The sequence below is a fragment of the Leishmania panamensis genome (assembly GCF_000755165.1).
Source record: "Leishmania panamensis strain MHOM/PA/94/PSC-1 chromosome 20 sequence".
NCBI classification, from domain to species: domain Eukaryota; phylum Euglenozoa; class Kinetoplastea; order Trypanosomatida; family Trypanosomatidae; genus Leishmania; species Leishmania panamensis.
This window is the reverse complement of record NC_025866.1, coordinates 1,774,275-1,791,473: the sequence shown is the minus strand read 5'-3', so window position 1 is coordinate 1,791,473 and position 17,199 is coordinate 1,774,275. Positions and strand designations below refer to the sequence as shown.

General features: G+C 57.5%; 6 protein-coding genes and 1 pseudogene across 6 annotated transcripts; all 7 read left to right on the top strand.

Moving 5' to 3' along the window:
* The first annotated feature begins 252 nt into the window (after positions 1 to 252).
* LPMP_204430 lies at positions 253 to 1,119 on the top strand (annotated as a pseudogene).
* A 356-nt stretch (positions 1,120 to 1,475) lies between these two features.
* On the top strand, positions 1,476 to 2,720 carry LPMP_204420 (hypothetical protein; the record flags this gene model as incomplete). The annotated part of the gene is made up of 1 exon (XM_010700341.1): positions 1,476 to 2,720. The coding sequence occupies one exon, from the start codon at positions 1,476 to 1,478 to the stop codon at positions 2,718 to 2,720; it is 1,245 nt and encodes a 414-aa protein (XP_010698643.1).
* An 899-nt stretch (positions 2,721 to 3,619) lies between these two features.
* On the top strand, positions 3,620 to 6,217 carry LPMP_204410 (hypothetical protein; the record flags this gene model as incomplete). The annotated part of the gene is made up of 1 exon (XM_010700340.1): positions 3,620 to 6,217. One exon carries the CDS (start codon positions 3,620 to 3,622, stop codon positions 6,215 to 6,217), a length of 2,598 nt encoding a protein of 865 aa, XP_010698642.1.
* A 604-nt stretch (positions 6,218 to 6,821) lies between these two features.
* Positions 6,822 to 7,391, top strand: LPMP_204400 (hypothetical protein; the record flags this gene model as incomplete). Its single annotated transcript, XM_010700339.1, has 1 exon — positions 6,822 to 7,391. One exon carries the CDS (start codon positions 6,822 to 6,824, stop codon positions 7,389 to 7,391), a length of 570 nt encoding a protein of 189 aa, XP_010698641.1.
* Positions 7,392 to 8,399: 1,008 nt separating this feature from the next.
* LPMP_204390 (hypothetical protein) lies at positions 8,400 to 10,982 on the top strand (the record flags this gene model as incomplete). Its single annotated transcript, XM_010700338.1, has 1 exon — positions 8,400 to 10,982. One exon carries the CDS (start codon positions 8,400 to 8,402, stop codon positions 10,980 to 10,982), a length of 2,583 nt encoding a protein of 860 aa, XP_010698640.1.
* Positions 10,983 to 11,889: 907 nt separating this feature from the next.
* Positions 11,890 to 13,008, top strand: LPMP_204380 (hypothetical protein; the record flags this gene model as incomplete). The annotated part of the gene is made up of 1 exon (XM_010700337.1): positions 11,890 to 13,008. The coding sequence occupies one exon, from the start codon at positions 11,890 to 11,892 to the stop codon at positions 13,006 to 13,008; it is 1,119 nt and encodes a 372-aa protein (XP_010698639.1).
* Positions 13,009 to 14,036: 1,028 nt separating this feature from the next.
* On the top strand, positions 14,037 to 16,451 carry LPMP_204370 (hypothetical protein; the record flags this gene model as incomplete). Its single annotated transcript, XM_010700336.1, has 1 exon — positions 14,037 to 16,451. One exon carries the CDS (start codon positions 14,037 to 14,039, stop codon positions 16,449 to 16,451), a length of 2,415 nt encoding a protein of 804 aa, XP_010698638.1.
* Positions 16,452 to 17,199: the final 748 nt, after the last annotated feature.

Genomic DNA, 17,199 nt, shown 5'->3' with positions numbered 1-17,199 from the left:
CGGACAAATCTTTACCATTCGGCTGCAATCGTTCAAGAGCTCAGCGAGCAGACTTGTCACTGCTCAGACAATGAAGTTTTTCTCTTTAGCAGCAAATCACGCTGCACAAGCCGAGCTGCGGGCAATCGCAAGCCTACACTGCAGCCTTTACAACCAGCGAGCATTCCAGGGAAAGATGTCCATTGCTGCTACCACTGACCACACACCTACCGTAGCCGCTCAGAGAGGCGGGAACGACCACGGCGGCATCGAATGAAGCTTCGACCTGAGTCAGTTGTATTGTTTCACCCATCGACTCAAGATGAGCATAGAAACGACCGTAATCTTCAGCGTGGGCAGACCGACATCTGGCTGATACACTGTCGCGCAGTTTTTGAGGTTGACGCCACCGGTGAGCTGAAGCAAAACCCAGGCACTTGCATGGGAATCTCGCCACTTCGGTAACCTCACGACCTACTCACAGAGGAGCAGGTCGTGCTGTGTATGGCGTTCGTGTGTGTGCCGGGTGACATCGTTACCTCAAAGCTGAAGAACGCCGCTCATAACGTAGACGAACGCGAGAGAGTGAGATGTGAAAGGGGAGGGGTTCCAGCGCGCGTTTCAATGCACTGCAGAGTACTTTTATCTGTCCTACTTCAGGCGAATTCCGTGGTAATCCGGACAGGGGGGGGGGGGGAAATAAATACACACACGTACACACACACACCCACACAAAAGTAAGAAGCCGAGGAGGAAGGAGAGGGTGGAGAGAGAAGATCCATACAAGTAGGCAACCTGGACGCCCATGTCTGTAGCACGTCACGGCACTGCGGTAGACGCACCGCTTTTTCTTCTCTTTCGCTACGAGCAAAAGCGGGAAATGAGCGAAAAAAACTATGGTGCCTTATTTCCCCTCTCTTCTCGCATGCGTGTCCCTACAAGTGCAGTGCCGTCTGGGCTGCCCTTCACACTCTTGCTGACGCACTGTGGCTGCGCCTCGGTAAGCGCTGCTTTCCTTCATTTGTTTCTGTACCCTTCTACATGAGCAGAGCTCATCCCTTTCCTTATCCCCCCCTCTTCCATGCTCTTCAGAGGCTACACCCACGGTGCTTGCTGTCGCATACTCTTGTGGAGATCTGATACGACTCAACGAACAGCATCGTGGAGACCAACTCAAGCGAGCAAGTCATCTGTCTCTGAGTGCCCTTTCCTTTGGATATATTGCTGCCTTTTTTTTCCCTTCTCAAGTAACCCCTTCGCCATCTTCGCTCTTCTCACGTAGGCCCATACTTCCATACACAGATATCACGCAAGTGTGAGCAGAGTGGGGAGAGCGGTAGAACGTCAAGCGGTAGTGGCGTGTGCATCAGAGTCTTTGCGAAGTGTCTCTTTTTTTCTTCAGGTTTCGTTCTCTCGTTCTGGGCCGCCACAGCTGCTACACCACAGAGCGGCAACTCTGCTTGCCGAGTACTGAACATCTCTCTTCGAGTGCCGTAATGCTCCTGTCGAGTGACGCACGCGACGGGGGCCGGGAGGTTGCACTTCCATTTTGCTGGCTGTACGGTGTCTCCGCAGACCGCCCATCCATAGCACCGCCTGTGGTGCCACCACCGGGGTGCTGCCACTCGCTGGTGAGCTATCAAGATCGCTATCTCATTTTATTTGGCGGGGGATCGCTCGCACACTTCGCGAATGACGTGTTTGTGTACGACATGGATAGCCGCCGCTGGTCGAGAAAGACCCCTGAAAACAGCGACATGGTGCCACCACGATTGGCGCACTCTTCCGTTATCCATGGGGACAAGATGATCGTGTATGGTGGGCAAGACCTCTGCAGTCCTGTAGTGTATGATGATGTCCTGGAGCTTGACCTTGCCACCTGGAGGTGGTCTGTACTGCAGCACGCTCAGGCCGGTCCGGGAGGACCTGGTGCGCGTCGTCTTCACAACGCGCATGTCGTAGGCAATCGCATGTACGTGCTGATGGGCACTCCGGCGCCGCCGAGAGAGACTCCGCTGTGGTACCTGGACCTGCACACTAATGTGTGGTTCCATCTCCAGCCGACCATCTCGCACGATAGTGACACGGCCGACGAGCCCGCTGCCATGCTTTCGCTGTGCGGCTGTAGCTCTGCGGCCTCAGGGGATTGCATCTACCTCTTCGGCGGGTACTTCGCTGAGGACGGTGAGCGTAGCTCCCTTTCCTACCGCGAGTATGTGAACTCCCTCTTCGAATACAATACGAGGCTCAATATGTGGCGCGCGGTGAGGCTGCACCCGCTTGCGCCATGCCCCGCTCCCCGGTATGCCGCTTCCCTGGCCGTGCACGCCAACTGCCTGTACCTCTTCGGCGGTGACGCGAATCAGTCAGACGTGTCCTTGTACTTTAGCGATCTCTGGCGTATCCGTGTCCAGGATGACCTGGCGACGTGGCGCAAGGTGAATGTTGCTGGTGCGTTGCGCCCCTCCGCTCGCAGCGGCTGTGCGTACACCTGTGCGCGGGCCTCGCTCTTCATCGTGGGCGGTGAGCTTCCTGTTAGCGACGTCACCATTCCTTGGCTCTACACTGCCGACCTCTTTCAGCTTCCCCTCGGCTACTCTGGTCAGCTTACGCTGCGTGTCGCTGTGGCGCGCTGGCTTGGAGCCGCCGCTGGACAATTCCGCGAGCTGTCTTCGCTACCAGAAGAGTTCCCACTGACGTTGGGTGCGCGGTGTGCTCTCGACGAGTACTTTGGAAGCTGATGCGCCCCTCCCTTCAGCTGCTACGGATAGAAGTTTCGTCATATCTTGGTTCCCCCACCCCCCTTAGCTGCTCTGTTGGCTGCGAAATCGACAGTGGTGATGCGGCCTGCGCTTCATCACTGCTGTACGCAGACAACAAAAAAAACCCACTATTCCTTTGACTCTTTCACGCTCCCAAGAGGCCAGCCTCTACTCTGCAAGTGCACGTGTGCTCCGTCTACGCTCCATTACGTGGTGCTGCGGTGTGAACCTGTAAAGCAATTCCTCACCTCGCCCACCTTGTGTCATTCCCCCCTAGCGGTGACTTCCCTGGTTCTCTCTTACGTGTCCACCGAGGGCATCGGTGTGGGGAACGCGTCCTCGACGCACCAGCGCGTTGGTGTCGAATTGTGGTGCGCACGAACGTTTCCATTTCTGGCGTTCTTCTCATCGAAACACTGTACCACAGCGCGTGCAGTGTAAGCCAGCGTTGACGCCAGCTTGCGCTGTACGTCTTTACTATCTTCTCCGTTCTTCAGGCCTCTCTCTCTCTCTCTGTGTGTGTGTGTCGACACGTGCTACCTCTTTACCATTTCCTCTCTCACGAATCTTCCCTTTCGTTTCTTTTCTTTTCCGGCATACCCCCGGCTTTCAGGTCACTCAAGGACGATCCATCACTTGCAACGCGGGAACGCAACTTGTGTGCCGCTCAAGTAGGCCGCCCCGCTGACCTTTGGCCCATTTATTTCTGTGTTCCTCACTATGAATGAATTCCCTCAATCGGCACGCGTGAGGTATTCAAGCACTCACGTACGGAATGCGAAGACCGCTCGCTTGTGTGTATCAACGCCGTTCTCCTTCTCCTCTGCTTTCTCTATTTATTTCTTCGTCAAGCAGTTTTATCATTCTTGCCAAAACTCATGACTTTCTCTCCCACACGCGTGGCACGATCCGTGCTGTGCCAAGTCGCGTCTCGGGCTTCGTACCTCTTCGCCCGAAGCACGGCACCGCTGCCACACCCCTTTCTACCGTCTCCTCAACCATCGTTAACTTCGTTCACGTCGTCGGACTTTTCGGATTTCGTAATTTGCACCCGCTCTCTGGTCGCGCTCACTCGGTCCTGCGGTAATAGCGCCGCTGACGCACACCTTCTGCGGTGCGTGCGCGAGTGCACCGATGCCACTCTCCACACGCTCTCCTCCTTGCCTCCCGGGGACCATGTGCCGGCCGATATCTGCGTCGTGCTGCTCGTCATTCTTCGTGCCTCCGCCCGGTTCTGGCAGGAGGATAGGTGTGCTGCCTTGGGACAGTGGTTGGCTGAGCATGTGGATGCCATGGCGCTGCGGACATGGCGGCCTCGTGTGTTGGTTGCGGTTATACACGCGTTTGCTAAAGCTTGCCCTTCGCAGGCTCATCTGCCCTTTGTCAGAGACTGCCTCGTGCGGCTGCAGCAGTGTGAGGCGCAGCTCACGGAGCACGATGTGGCGACGCTTCTGTGGTGCATTGCAACACTGCAAGTCGATGAGAGCCAGCTGCCATTGTGGAGCTCCCTCTGCAAGCGAGCCGCACTGTTGTTCTCGCATATGAACCGCGTGAGCCGCCTCACCGTGACCCAAGCCCTGCTGCTGCAGTGCCACCATCTATGCGAGTCTCAAGCGGAGCTGCTGCGCATCGTGCACGCAGCGAACAGGGACTCGACAGAGCTCACCTCGCTCGACGAGGATCGGTATGATGGCGGGCGCTGGCACTCTGGGCGTGGTCCCCGGCGCACAGACTCAGGCGATTCTGCGTCCTTTCTCTCCTCTTCTACCCCAGGCAGCATGGACTCCACTTCGCAACTGCTTCAGTACACCACGCATGCACTCTCAGATGAGTCACTGGTGCGGTTACTCATCACCCTTTTCGAAAGAAGTGAGGAGCCATGCGAGCACTTGCGCCTCGTCGTAGCACATCTCTCCTTGCGCTGTTCCCTGTCTGATCAACTCTGCCTACAGCTGCTGCGGTTTACGCAGCCACGTTGCACGGCCGTTGCATTGCACGTAGCTGATCCGGCAGAGCAGCGGCTGCCGGCATGCGCGTCTTTGACAGCTCAGAGCCCCGAGACGTCGGTGCTTCTCCGTACGGCACGACAACACGCCGTACGGCAGTTGATTAGGGTCGTACACAGTGGGGTAGTACAGCTACCGCGTGATATCATCGAGGTGCTCTGCATAGAGCACGGTGGCTTGTGCACAAGTCTAATACCCCAAAGTAAGCTGCACCCAGGCAGCGCTATTGACGAAGAGTCTGCGGGGACTGTCTGGACTGCCATTGTGAAGATCCTCTGCGACACGCTGAGCGACTCTGCGCGCGCTCTTGACTTCGTAAACGGCGAGGAGCTCTGGGGCTGGCACTGCATCACCGCGTACTTGAGGGCAGTGAGCGCGACAAACGGTGGCCTGGCCTCTGAAAAAGCAGCGTCGCTTAGCACCACTCTAGGCTCCCTCGAGCAGAAGCTCAACCCCACCACAAGCCCGCCTCGCTACTGGCCTAACGCTCGGGAGCGTAAGACGAGGTGCACCGAGGTAGTGTTAGCCTCTACGCGCTGTGGCGGGACGCAGTTGCTGACCTATTGCGCCGCGACAACCTCGCCCTATGACACTGCCCTTACGCTACTCGGCGAATGTGTGCGAGAGCTTTCGACACCACCAGCGGTTCTCCTTGTTTCCACCATGCTGAAGCTGCTCTCGGCCGTGGACAAGGCGCCCGCGGTCGTTGCTACACTCGTGCAGCCGCTGAAGCTGCTTCTCTTGGCGCAGCTGGAGACGAACACGGCCCATGCCTCCGGCATGCTACCAGGCCTCATTCAGTACATCACGAACACCCTTGCCCATCCTCTAGCGGTGGGGCAGGCAGCGTCATGTGTGCGCGTCTCAGACGCCGTGCTGGACGTGTATCTTCGGCTACTGATCCAAGAGCAGCAGGAAACTCTCTCCGCTGTGCAGTCGGAGCTGCTGGTACAGTGCTTGCAAGAGCGTCGAATGAACGCGGCGGCGCTGGAGAACGCCTTCATGATGCTAATGACGCGCAGACTCGGGCAGACGGCATCTTTTCTAAGCACCGTAAGGCTGCCGATTGCTGCTCTGAGTACACTTGTGGAGCTTACCGGAGCCCTGCCGCGCAGCAAGGCCGCATCCACCACCGCGACAACCACCATGATCATCAGCACCCTCCTGGACTTACTCATTCAACAAGCCATTCCAGCATGCGCGACAGCAGAGGAGCTTATATCTGGTGCCGTAGTGTTGCGCGACGATGCTGTGGCAGACATGCAGAGAACGTCCGCCCTGGCAGCGGCGGTGCAGGCTAGGGGTTTGTCGCTCCTCAGGTCTACCGAGGTGATCTGGACACCACTGCAGAAGGCGTACCTTATCGCCGCCCTTGTGTGCGTGAATGTAGACCCGACGCCAGAGCTTCTGCAAGCACTGCGCGGGGAGGGTCGTACGCAGGTGGAGGAAGTTGTGGACTCTACGAAGTAAAAAAACATCAGCTGTGCGCGCTTCTGTGTGCGTGTGATGGCGCATAATAAAGAAGCTGTAGTTCGAGCTCCCTTCTGCTGCTTGCTCTTTGGTACGCGTTGCGTTGAGGTACGAACAACTACGTGCTGAGCAACAGTGAGCAGGCAGCGACACATCAAGAAGCTCAAAGACACGAGCGCAGACTTCGGTGTTGCCGTTTTGATGGCAGCCGCACCGGTCACATTTCGGAGAATGAGAGCGACGTTCTCCCTTATGTGTTCTCATGCTTCTGCTCGGACGCCATAGTCGTGAAGCCTCTCCCCCCTACACACGCCTGCAGAGTGGTGGCTCAGGCACACCTCCCGGATCTTGTACTCTCTCGCTTGCTTTGCTTCAATGCCGGCTTCTCCCCCTTCCTCGTCGCAGTCGGATTTCCTGTGCTCTCTCCACACTATTCTTCCTCCCCTTTCCCCTTCTTTCATCTTCCTTGCCTTGCACTACACCGTCTGATCCCGCCCCCTCGACTCTTTCTCGTTCCTCGTTGCACAGCTCCCCACTTCTTCCCACCGCCACCCACCGACCCGAAGACATAGTCACGGGCGCACGCACACCTACGGAGCGCAGCATGAGGCGGAAGAAGGGATCCTACGTAACGTGCGAGGTCAATGGCACCGCGTGCCGGTCAGACGATGGCACATACGATGTGAAGACTCTGTACGGGCCGCACACCGTGTTGTTGCGCTTACCGACGACGACATCATCGCCATCTTTGTCGTCGTCTTCTCTGTCACCAGTGGAGGCAACCAACGGGCTGCCGGAGCGCTTGACGAGCTTCACCATCTGCGCAGTGGACGCGCGCGGGCATTTTGCTGTCAAGCAGGGCGGCACCTACGAGGTTGGTGCAATCCGAGCTGTTGAAAGGCAGGCTGAGGCCGAGGCGCAGCGCGCACCAGCAGCAGCTGCCAAGATGGCGGGGGAGCGCCAAAATGCAAAGAAGGAAATAAAACGTGCCTCCAGCAAATATGGCTTGTTTTTGAAGCAATTTTTGAAGGTGTTCAAAACGAAGGGCGTTCAGGCAGCTGCGGGGGAGTGGGGGCGCCTTTCAGCGGAGTCGAAGAAGAGTGTCGAAGTTGATGACCTTATCGCAGCGGTGATCCGCTCCGGTCGTCAACCGCTGCGCCTTCCTGAGAGCTGAATAGGTGCAGCAGCAGCTGTTTCTCTGATATGCTCGAAGCAGATCCACAAGCTGTGGAGTAATACTCCCCTCCCTCCCACTCTGAGTGAGTGTCGTGCAACTGGACAGCTTCGAAGGGCTCGCGCACAGAGAGGCTCGCATCGCCCCCCTGTGCCGCCCCTCTTCCCCCTTTCCTCAGCCTCCGCTACACTCATTGCGGTGCTCAGGTGAGTCCGCCGACGATCGTGCTGCTTTACCAGCTGCCTTGTACCTTTTCCCGCTTCTCTTTCTTCTCATGGTGCCACGGACGCATTTCACATTATGGGTGGGGGTACACGTGTCTGCGTATGACCTCCCATGGAGCGGCGAAGTGGGAACTTTCTTCCTGCAGGCGCACCGCCGTCTGTCTTTCCCCTCCCCCCTTTCCGCCTTCGATGTAGGAGTGTGCGTGCGTGCGTCAGTGCTGCAGTTCGTGATCACCCTGAAACAACGAGAAGGAGGAGAAAGAGAGCGAACTAAGAAAGCGAAGGCTCCCAGAAGAACACCAAGGCGGATCCGTCTTCTGCCTCCATTTCACCTCTTCTCTTTCTCCTTTCCTGGCCCTTCCACTTCGCACACAACCTCAAGACGTCATATTCGTTTACAAGGGGTAAGGCGTAGGGACGGCGTAGCCCATATCTTTTGCGGCTTCCTTCCTCGATACCTACGCACTCTCCTTTTACTGGCACCAGAAAGATCGTATGCCCCCCTCCCTCTCCCCTGGCCGTTGTCTTCGCCGCCTTACTTGGTTGCTTCTGGCACCTTGGGCGAGAGCGATCGCTGCTGCTGTGCTCGGAGCTGGCGCAGCACACCACTGGTCTAGTGTTACTTTGTTGTGGTGTGTTTTCCGCTCTGTTGCACTGCATTGCGCTCGCAGTCTTTTCCTCTGCACTCCCTTCCCTCCTCGCACTCCCCCAGTCCCTGCCATAGGCGAGGCAGCACACAACGGCATTGACAACTGAAATCAGCGCTCCTCAGGCGTTGGGCGGCATGTCTGCTTTTTCCTCGTCCACCACCGAGTATCGCCAAGCGATAATGAGGTTGTACGAGAAGTACGACCCCACCAATGTGTCACGGGTGGATGCACTGCTGCACCGGTTTCTAGGACGTGAGGAGGCTCTCATGAAGGCCTTGGAGCGAAAGTTCAGTGAGCGCATGATGTCAGAGGGTGAGCAGACATCCACCAGACTCACAGGAGACTGTGCGGACGCCGCACAATGTGAGTTGGAGGCCTGCTTCTCAGGCCCTCCACCACACGTAGCGCCAACTGCCATCATTTCTCGAAAATGTGATGATGCCATGTTGTCTATGGCGGCAGTGCAGCCGATCTCGGCGTCTTCTGATCTCCATGCTGCCACGGTTAGTGAGGATGTAGACTGCGATAACTACCGCATGCAATTTATACGCCTGTGCGAGACCCACTCCCCGCTCCGGGTGAGTCCGGTCGATCATGAGCTAGCCAAGTGCAAGGAGCAGGAGGAGGCATATCTGCATGCCTTGGAGAAGAAGCTCATCGAAGTGCAGCCGGCGGAGGCTGCAAAGGACTCTGTCGAGGAGGCATCACTGCCGGCCACGCTACCCACTGTAGAAGTGCGTCTTCGCGACGACCACCCAAAGCGCACCAGCGACAGCGCTGGCTATGAAATGAACACTGCGCGGCTGCTGCGCATTGACGAGGCATATGCGCCAGACCAGGCGCACCACGTGGAGTGCCAGCTCCAGCGCTATGCGGGGCGAGAAGAGGAGGCTATCCAAGCGGTTGTGGCCAAGTACGGACCTGAGCCAGTCCCCCTTGTAGCAGAGACGGAGTTAATAAACCCCACTGTGACCATCAAGTCGGAGGAGACATCGACCGCCACCGAAAATAACGCAGACTCTCTGCAGATTCCCTTTCCTAGTGGACCGTTGACGATAGCGGCCACGCCTCAGAGAGCAAAGAAGACCACTGAGCATGCAGTTGATGGGGTGGCAGCTTCTGCCGAGGCAGAAGCGACTCTCTCGGCTCAGGCCGAGGCTGCCGCCACGTCAACAACAACCCAGAAGGCGAAGGCAGTTTCGGTGACTGTGCGCGCAACAGAGCACGAGGGCAATGGCGTTGATGGTGAGGCTGCTCCGACACAGGTGCCAAAGCTTGATGCGGCTGTCTCGGCGTCGGCGGTGCCTCCCTCCAGCGGCGGCACGCAGCGCGCGTCATCGCCGCCAGCCAAGAGCGTCGTAGCGACAGGCATGACAAGCAACAGCCTGGTTCTCTCTGCTGTGGCAGGATCTCTGCGAACGGCTTCCGCAAGGAAAGGTAAAACGAGCATCAGAACGTCGCGACTCACCAAGGATGTTTTTCCAGCCTGCAAAGGTGAGGTGGCGCGTGACCTCATCTTGGATGGAAACGAGGTAGATGCCTCACTGAGACGCGCCGTCAGGTGGACAGCACCATTCAACATTGCGTTCTACGACTTCTTCCGCGTTCTGGGAAGCTATCACGCCCATGGAGGCGAGCGAGTGAGTCTGCGAGTGGCCAACACGTTGCTCAGCGCATTGTTCCCAGAAATGTCGCCGAGGAAAGTGCTTTGGGAGTACGGCGACATGGCGTGCACGGGCGAGGATGGGGTCGGCGTGTCGGCTGAGGAGATGCGAGAGCGCATCGTACAGGGAGCTGCGCGACAGCTGCGGAACAGTGCCAGCGTCTCGAATCTGCACGTGGCTCAGTATACATGGTTACTAGTCCGACGGATGGAGAGCTTTGTAAAGACCTGCCGAACAGCAGTGCTGCAGCTCCAGCGGCAGCCGCGTTCCCTCTTCGCTGGCTTCTGGGTGCATCGTGCTGTTCTCCCACGCGCTGTGCCTCAGTGGAAGCGGTGCTGGGCCACGATGGGCGCAGATGGCGACGCTGTCTTGGTGTGCTGCGTGGGCTCTCTCAAAACGGAGTGGCACATTCCATTCGCGCGTGTGGCGCGTTGCTACCGCGAGAATAATGCGACTGGTGCACCGCGCGCATACATGCGCAACGGCCTTGCTTTTCAGCTGATAACTGGTGTGCCGCCGTTGATCGTGGTGGTGTGCCCAGAATCGAGTGATGTGACCTTGCAGCTCCTCTCCACTTTCCGCTCGTGGAGCAGCTCGCCGCGCGACATTCATGGGAGGTGCAGTGCTACACACTTCGCCTCCTCACCGGTCCCAGCGCCTCACTCGCAACATGACGGCGCGGAGAGCCGCAAATACCGGGAAGCCAATCAGGTCCGGGTTTGGGTTCTCGTGAGGGCCATGTCGACGTACGAGCTTCAAAGGTGGTGCGTGGAGGGGGTGTCGATACACATGGTGAGTGACCGCACCCGCAAGGTGCACACCTGTGCCGTTGTCGATGTAGAGGGTGCGTTTGCTGAGATGAAGCTGCCAGTGACACCGCCGGCGAGGAGCGCGTATGGCTTTGTTTTGTGCTTCCACAACGGCGTGACTCCCTTGATGGCGTTTACCGAGCAATCACAAGCGCGGACGCAGCTGCTCGATCGTCTCTATCGGGGTCAGGTGCTCGCTCAGGTAGAAGCCAAGACAATGTGTAGGAGAGGCGGAGGCGTTTAGCCCCACTCCTCGTTTCACTGCGTCTCTGTGTGAAAGTACATGGGGGTATGTGTGAGAGAGTTAGGAATAACACAAGAGACGACGCACGCACTCTGCGGCCTCTCTCCCTCTTCCCACCTCTTCCGCGTCATGTGCTTCTCAGCCTGTTCTGGGGACTTTTCTTCAGCCTGCGCTCTATCAAAGGACAGCAGCTGAATGATGCCACACATTAACGAGGGGAGAAGAAAAATGGAACTCCGTCAAGCCCATGCACTCACACACGTCAATGTTCCTCAGGCATGCGCTGTATCATTCAAGCGAAAAGCTCGAAAAACCTTGGCACACAGTGTAGAAGTGGAAGTGTGCAGAGAGGTATGGGATGGTGGTCCTGGGCCCGTCTGGACAGTGTATCTTGCACAGTATCTGTGTCATGAGCATGTGTGTTCGAGTTATGTGTCTCCTCCCTCTCCTCCCTTTTACGACAGCCATCGCAGCAAGCTGTACGGGTGTCACAGCCACGCGACGATGCGCCACAGCTCTGCAGCGTCCATTTTCTGAGTTTCGATCCTCCTACGCGCTCTTCACCCACGATCGCGTGAAAAATATGCCGGCACAACAGCAGAGGGCACACTACTGCGTTCGTGTGTCTGTGTACTCTCTCTCTTCCGGTCTACCTTTACCTTTCCGCCTCTCTTTCGCCCTTGGTGGATTTGAGCGTTGCCAATTCAACTTGGCCGCCTCCACGCCCGCACGCCTACGCAGAGAAGATGCGACTTACTTTGTGCGCCTTCTTTGCCGCACAGCACACGCCTACACGCGCCGGAGAGAACAAATCGATGAAAGACACGCTGAGGACTCTCTGCTCTTCTCTCTCTTTTAGAGCCACACTAGCGGCCTGAGGCATTTTTTTTGGGGGATTCCTGCGACAATGGAGGAAGACGCGCGCCTGGAGGCCACCGAGCCGTACATCGTCGCTGAGCTGCAGGCAGAGTTTGTAGGCCATTCACTTCGTGAGGTGTACACGACAATCTGCGATCGACTTCGCTTAACTCCTCTCACGTCCGTCGCTGTGATGTTTCCTGACGTTGCGGACGCCTGGGATGCGGTGACGATGCTGGATTTCTCTCGCACATATGTTGGTTCGCAAGGGGCACTGCCGGTGATTGAGCTGTGCCGTCGCTTACCCCGGCTGCAGTCGCTTACATTTTACGACAACTACCTGAGCAACAATACGGTGTGGTACCTAGCGCAAATGGCCCTGTACCATCCAGGCTTGGAACGAGTTGATCTCTCTGCCAACGAGTACATCTCGTGGAGTGGCGCCATGTGCCTCGTGGAGCTGGTGCTGCGCAACCCACACATCGTCTATGTCGGGCTGCGAGGCTCCACTGTGTCGGCTGAGATCGTGGCCTCCATCGAGGCTCAGACCCGGAAGAATGCCGTCAGTCGCTTCCGCAACGAAGACTTGAAGCGATTGCCCCCGGTGCATCCGGTTGCCATGTACATCCGTGCCTTGAAGCACCAGTTTGCAATGCACCAACAAGATGGGCTGGTGAGCGCTTCTCTACTTGACAGCGGCTTTGAAGAGCTCTTGCGTGTCTCGGGGCGCACCGGGGAGCTGCACCTCTTCACTGACAAGTACTTTTCGAAGCTCAAGGCACGCGCTTCTCCTGGAAGCCTCACCTGCGAGGCATTCCTCCTGCTGCTCTTGATCGAGGGTAGTACATACGACGAGACTACCGTAGAAAAGCTGAAACACGTCTTCACAATGTTCAACATGGACCCCTCCGTCCCAGACCCCATCAAGGACGGTTATGTTCTAGGTAGGGACATGGCAGACATCATGACACACATGTATGGCTCGAGGCCTTCCGACGTCGATGTGGCAGCACTGCAGTGCCGCTTAGGCGCCACGGCGGAGGCGACTACTCTCAGCTGGGAGGAGTTTCTCTACATTGCCTATCCGCACGGGCCACAGGTGGGTGATCGTCTCTGGGGCATGATGTGCACGCCTCTCTCAAATCCAATCGAGATCATGCACTGCTGAGCCTGAGACCACGGCTCAGTTCTCTTCTGTCTTGGTGGGCTGACTGCTGAGGCGACAACTCTCTGGTGTGTGTGTGTGTGTGACTGATATTGTGAAAGCTCCCTTCAGTGCTTGACCGTGGGCTCTCTCCCCGCGCGCTTTTCTCAGCAATTCACTCTTTTTACAGTTTTTTCGCGGGCTCAGTGAACTCGCCAGCGCACCGGATCACCTCTGGTCTTTGCATGTACATAATTCATCATGTAGTTCATTGTTGTATTCGAGAAGGAGAGAGCGAGTCGTCAGAGGGAGAGAGAGAGAAGGAAAGGAGGGGGAGGGGGAGAGCTCATACCAGAAGCCCCTATATACAGACGCGGTACTGGACTGTACGCATGGATGTCTCTATCTGTGTATGCACGTGCTACGAAAGGCCCCCACGTCTCCCTTTTCCTTGTTCTACGCCCTCCCGCCTCGCCTTCTCTGTATGTCTGCTGTCTGTGCGCGAGCCGCTCTCCTCTCTCCTTTCTTTTCTTGCCCACTGGAGTGTTGCACACCACCATAGTCCTCCGTATTCTCCGCTGTACCCCCTCCCCCGCACACACTTCGAGTGGGCGAGCCGCCGTTGCGTTCTGCTCGCAGGGAAAGGGGAGTAGGCACAGTACACGTGCGCTTCATCGTTATTCCCACACACGATGCCGCCGCGTCTCTCACCTCTTTTGTTCCTCCAATCACCGGTATCACAGCCCAAGCCACCAAATGTGTCTTTAATCTCCTCTCCTTTTCTCTCCAGCTCCACAACATTTTGTGCTTTGTTTGTCCTCCTCCTCCTCTTCCTTCTCCTCTTCCCCTTCCTCTCTGTGACACATCCCCTAATCGACTTCAAGCAGGGGACTCACTTACCGTTCTGACAGCCAATTGATTGGCGTTGTCTGCGCTATATTCGATGCATTTCTGTCGATTTTCTTCAGTCACCATCTCCAGTCGCCCCCCAACCCCGTCTGTTTCCGCACTGCTGCGTACAACACACCCCCTCATTGAAGCGTGAATGCGGCATGCTGCTTGGTAGCCTTCAATGCACTCAGAAGGGCCGCGTGCAGCCGCCTGCAGGGAGCCGGGGCGGTGCCGTCTACACGGACTACTTTGGTGGCGTCTGGGTGACGTCCGAGGACGCGCAGGAAGTTGTTTACTACGCACCCCACACGCTAGCCACCACCATACAGCAGCAGCAACAGTTGAGTTTTTCCCTGAGCACCCATGACATCTCTATAGCACCCCTGTCTACCTCGTCTCCAGCCTACACAGTCGCGTTTCGCTGCGGCACCATGCGCTGCACCTCCGACAAGGCATTTCGAGAAGAGCGAATTTACTCGCTTTTTCCGCTTAGCCGTCCTGCATGCGACAGCGACGGCCCCGAGCATGTTCTGTGCATCGTCACCACATGCGGTACGCTGGCATTCATTCAAGTGCCAACTAGTCATCGCCATGAACCCCCGCTGCCGGAGACAGCCGTGCAACCGTATCAGGAGGTACACCTCGACGTGCATGTCTGTGCCGCCACCGTCACCAGTGGCGGTGCACAGAATCTTGTCCTCTGCTGTCACGACGGGGATTTCACGGAGGTGCTCCGCGTTGCTGTCGTCAGATCCGCCGAGCAGCTTGACAGCAGTGACTCCGCTGCCACTGACGCGGAATACGAGGTGGACGCAAAGGGATTGTTCAGGGTGGAAGGCCGTATTGCGGTCGTGTTGCACGATTCCGTGATGGATGTGCTCGTCACGGTCAGTGACACCGGCTACGTTGACGTCTGGGATCTCGCTTCTGCGAAGGATGTGACGGCGATGTATGGGTCCCTGTCGTGGGACTGCAGCCGGTACGGTGCCCCGACGTGCGCGCTGCTCTGCCGCGACTATTTGTGGGTGGGGCTCACAACGGGCCAACTGCTGGTCTTTCTCTTTTCCAGCCGCCACGGTGCCGTTGCTACTCCACAGTCGCACAGCGTGCAACTTTTACGAGGTCACACGTCGCGCGTGACAGGCCTCCTTAGGATGTCGCTCGGTACAAGCGTGTGGAGCTGCGCTGAAGACTCGGCAAAGGTGAACGTGTGGGACGCTGCGAGTGCGGCGTTCCGCGGCTCTTTTGTGTTTCCAGATATCGGCCTTGTGTCGTGGCAGGCCGGTGCAGTCCAGGTGCGCACGGCGCTGTGGGGCATCGATGGCGCGACCGGCGGGCCGAGTCTAATGCAGGTCACTCAATCCCTGTTAGACCCCAATGACACGCAGGTGCACACTCGGGAGGAGACGCGTGCACATCATTGCAACGAGGCTCTCCTGCATGCCTACCAAGTCTTCTGGCGATCAATGGCGCAGACACTTCGTCATCTGCTGCTTGGTGATGCAGCGGAGGCTAGCGCAGACGCTATGGAGTCTACGTCGACGGCATTACAGCTGATTTGGCAAGATGTGAGTGGAGCCGGTGATAACAGTGACGTCCTCGACGCACTTCATGCCATGTGTGATACCTTGCCGCGACTTCGTGCTGCACACTGCAGAGGTGGTGCCGGAGGTGGTGACAATGCTAGAGATCTACTGTCGTTGGTGGAGGCATGTGTCACGTGGCATGAGCAGCAGGGATGTGTCTCGCGCGAGGTAGAGGCGTTGTTGTGCTCCTTGAACGCGTCGAGCTGTGAAACGACGTGCCTCACCTCACTTGAAGACGTTGGAGAGGAAGTGCTTCTGCTTCGTGCGCGTGTGGATGAGCTTCAGTTGGAGCTGGCACGGATACGTGACGGCCGCGACAGCGATGCTGCGAGCGAGGGGGGCGAGGAGGCCATTGACGAAACCATAACAAAGGAACTACAGGGCGCCCAGGACGTGCTACATGATGAGGTGGAGAAAAACCGAGAGTTGAAGGCGCAGCTGAGCGAGGCACAGAGCGAGGTGAAAGTTCTCACCTCCCAGCACACACATATGCAGCAGCTGCTGGAAGCCTCTGATGAGCAAGTGGTGCAGCTGAGGCGGTCACTGCTGGCCGCCAAGAGGGCGGCCGAGGTGACGGCGTCTGATGTCTCATCCATGTTCGAGATGGAGGCGAGACTGCATGCGTCGCAGGGTGTCATCGCCGAGCTCTCCGCTAAGGTGGATACGTTGCTGAATGAGGCCGATGTGACGAGGGCATCGCTGCACGAGCTCCAGGAGAGGCAGGGGGCGGCCAAGGCGGTGCTGCAGCGAGTGCTGAACACTCAAAATAACCTCGCGGACGATGTTAGTTCACTTGTTGACGACGTGAGTACGGCGATTGCGTCCTTCAAGAAGTCCCATCGCGTTGTTCTCACAGAGAACGCCGCCGCTCTACTTGGCGTAGTCGAGGAGTCGATGTACCGACTTGAGATGTCCATCGAGAGGCGGCTGCGTGATCAGCAGGAGTGGCTTCATTCCCTTTCCCATGGGCTGAAGGCTGCCATGGCGTGACGCCGCAGTGAATCAAGCGCCTTTTCTCCGCACAAACATGAAGGATTCGCGCGGTGTAGACGACTCCGTGGCCGCGGTGCGTATGTGCGTGTTTATACTGAAAGGAGAGCCACCTCTTGGATATCACGCAGGCGGGTGCTGCGTTGCGGCATTCGACGTTCACCGCCACATCACCTCGGGTGCGCATGAAAGGCACCACCCGCCATTGTGCAGAGGAGACAAAACAATACGTCATGTGAAAGTCGCTCGAGTGGGAGGGGGCGGCTCTGTGGCCCACCCAGCAGCCTTCCCACTTTCTTAAAGTCACCAACGCACGTCCCCCTCTTTGTGGAAGCGTGAGCCATAGAGGGGGGGGCACGGCTGCAGGCTGGAGCGCCTGTGTAGTTGTACGCGGAGAGTTTTGTCATAAAGGTGTAGTGGGGGGCGGCACGGGTCTCTCTACTGCAGGGCTCTCTCTCTCACTTGATTTTCTTCTGCTTTTCTGCTGCTCTGTTCTGTTCACTCTCCTGGTCGTACTGCTCGACACAAGGGAGGGGGAATGCACCACAGCAGCAAACGACGGAGCGGGAGCATAGATGAGGTCGCATCAAGACGAATCCATCATTGGCACTGGTGCGTGATTGTCTCTGGCGGTCTCTCTCCCGTATCCAACTTTTCTCGCCTTGTAGGCTCATCTTTTTTCTCCCATCTCTGTCCATCCCCTGGATGGTAGACAGCGCCTCAGTGCGCGGTATATACCGGGGCTCAG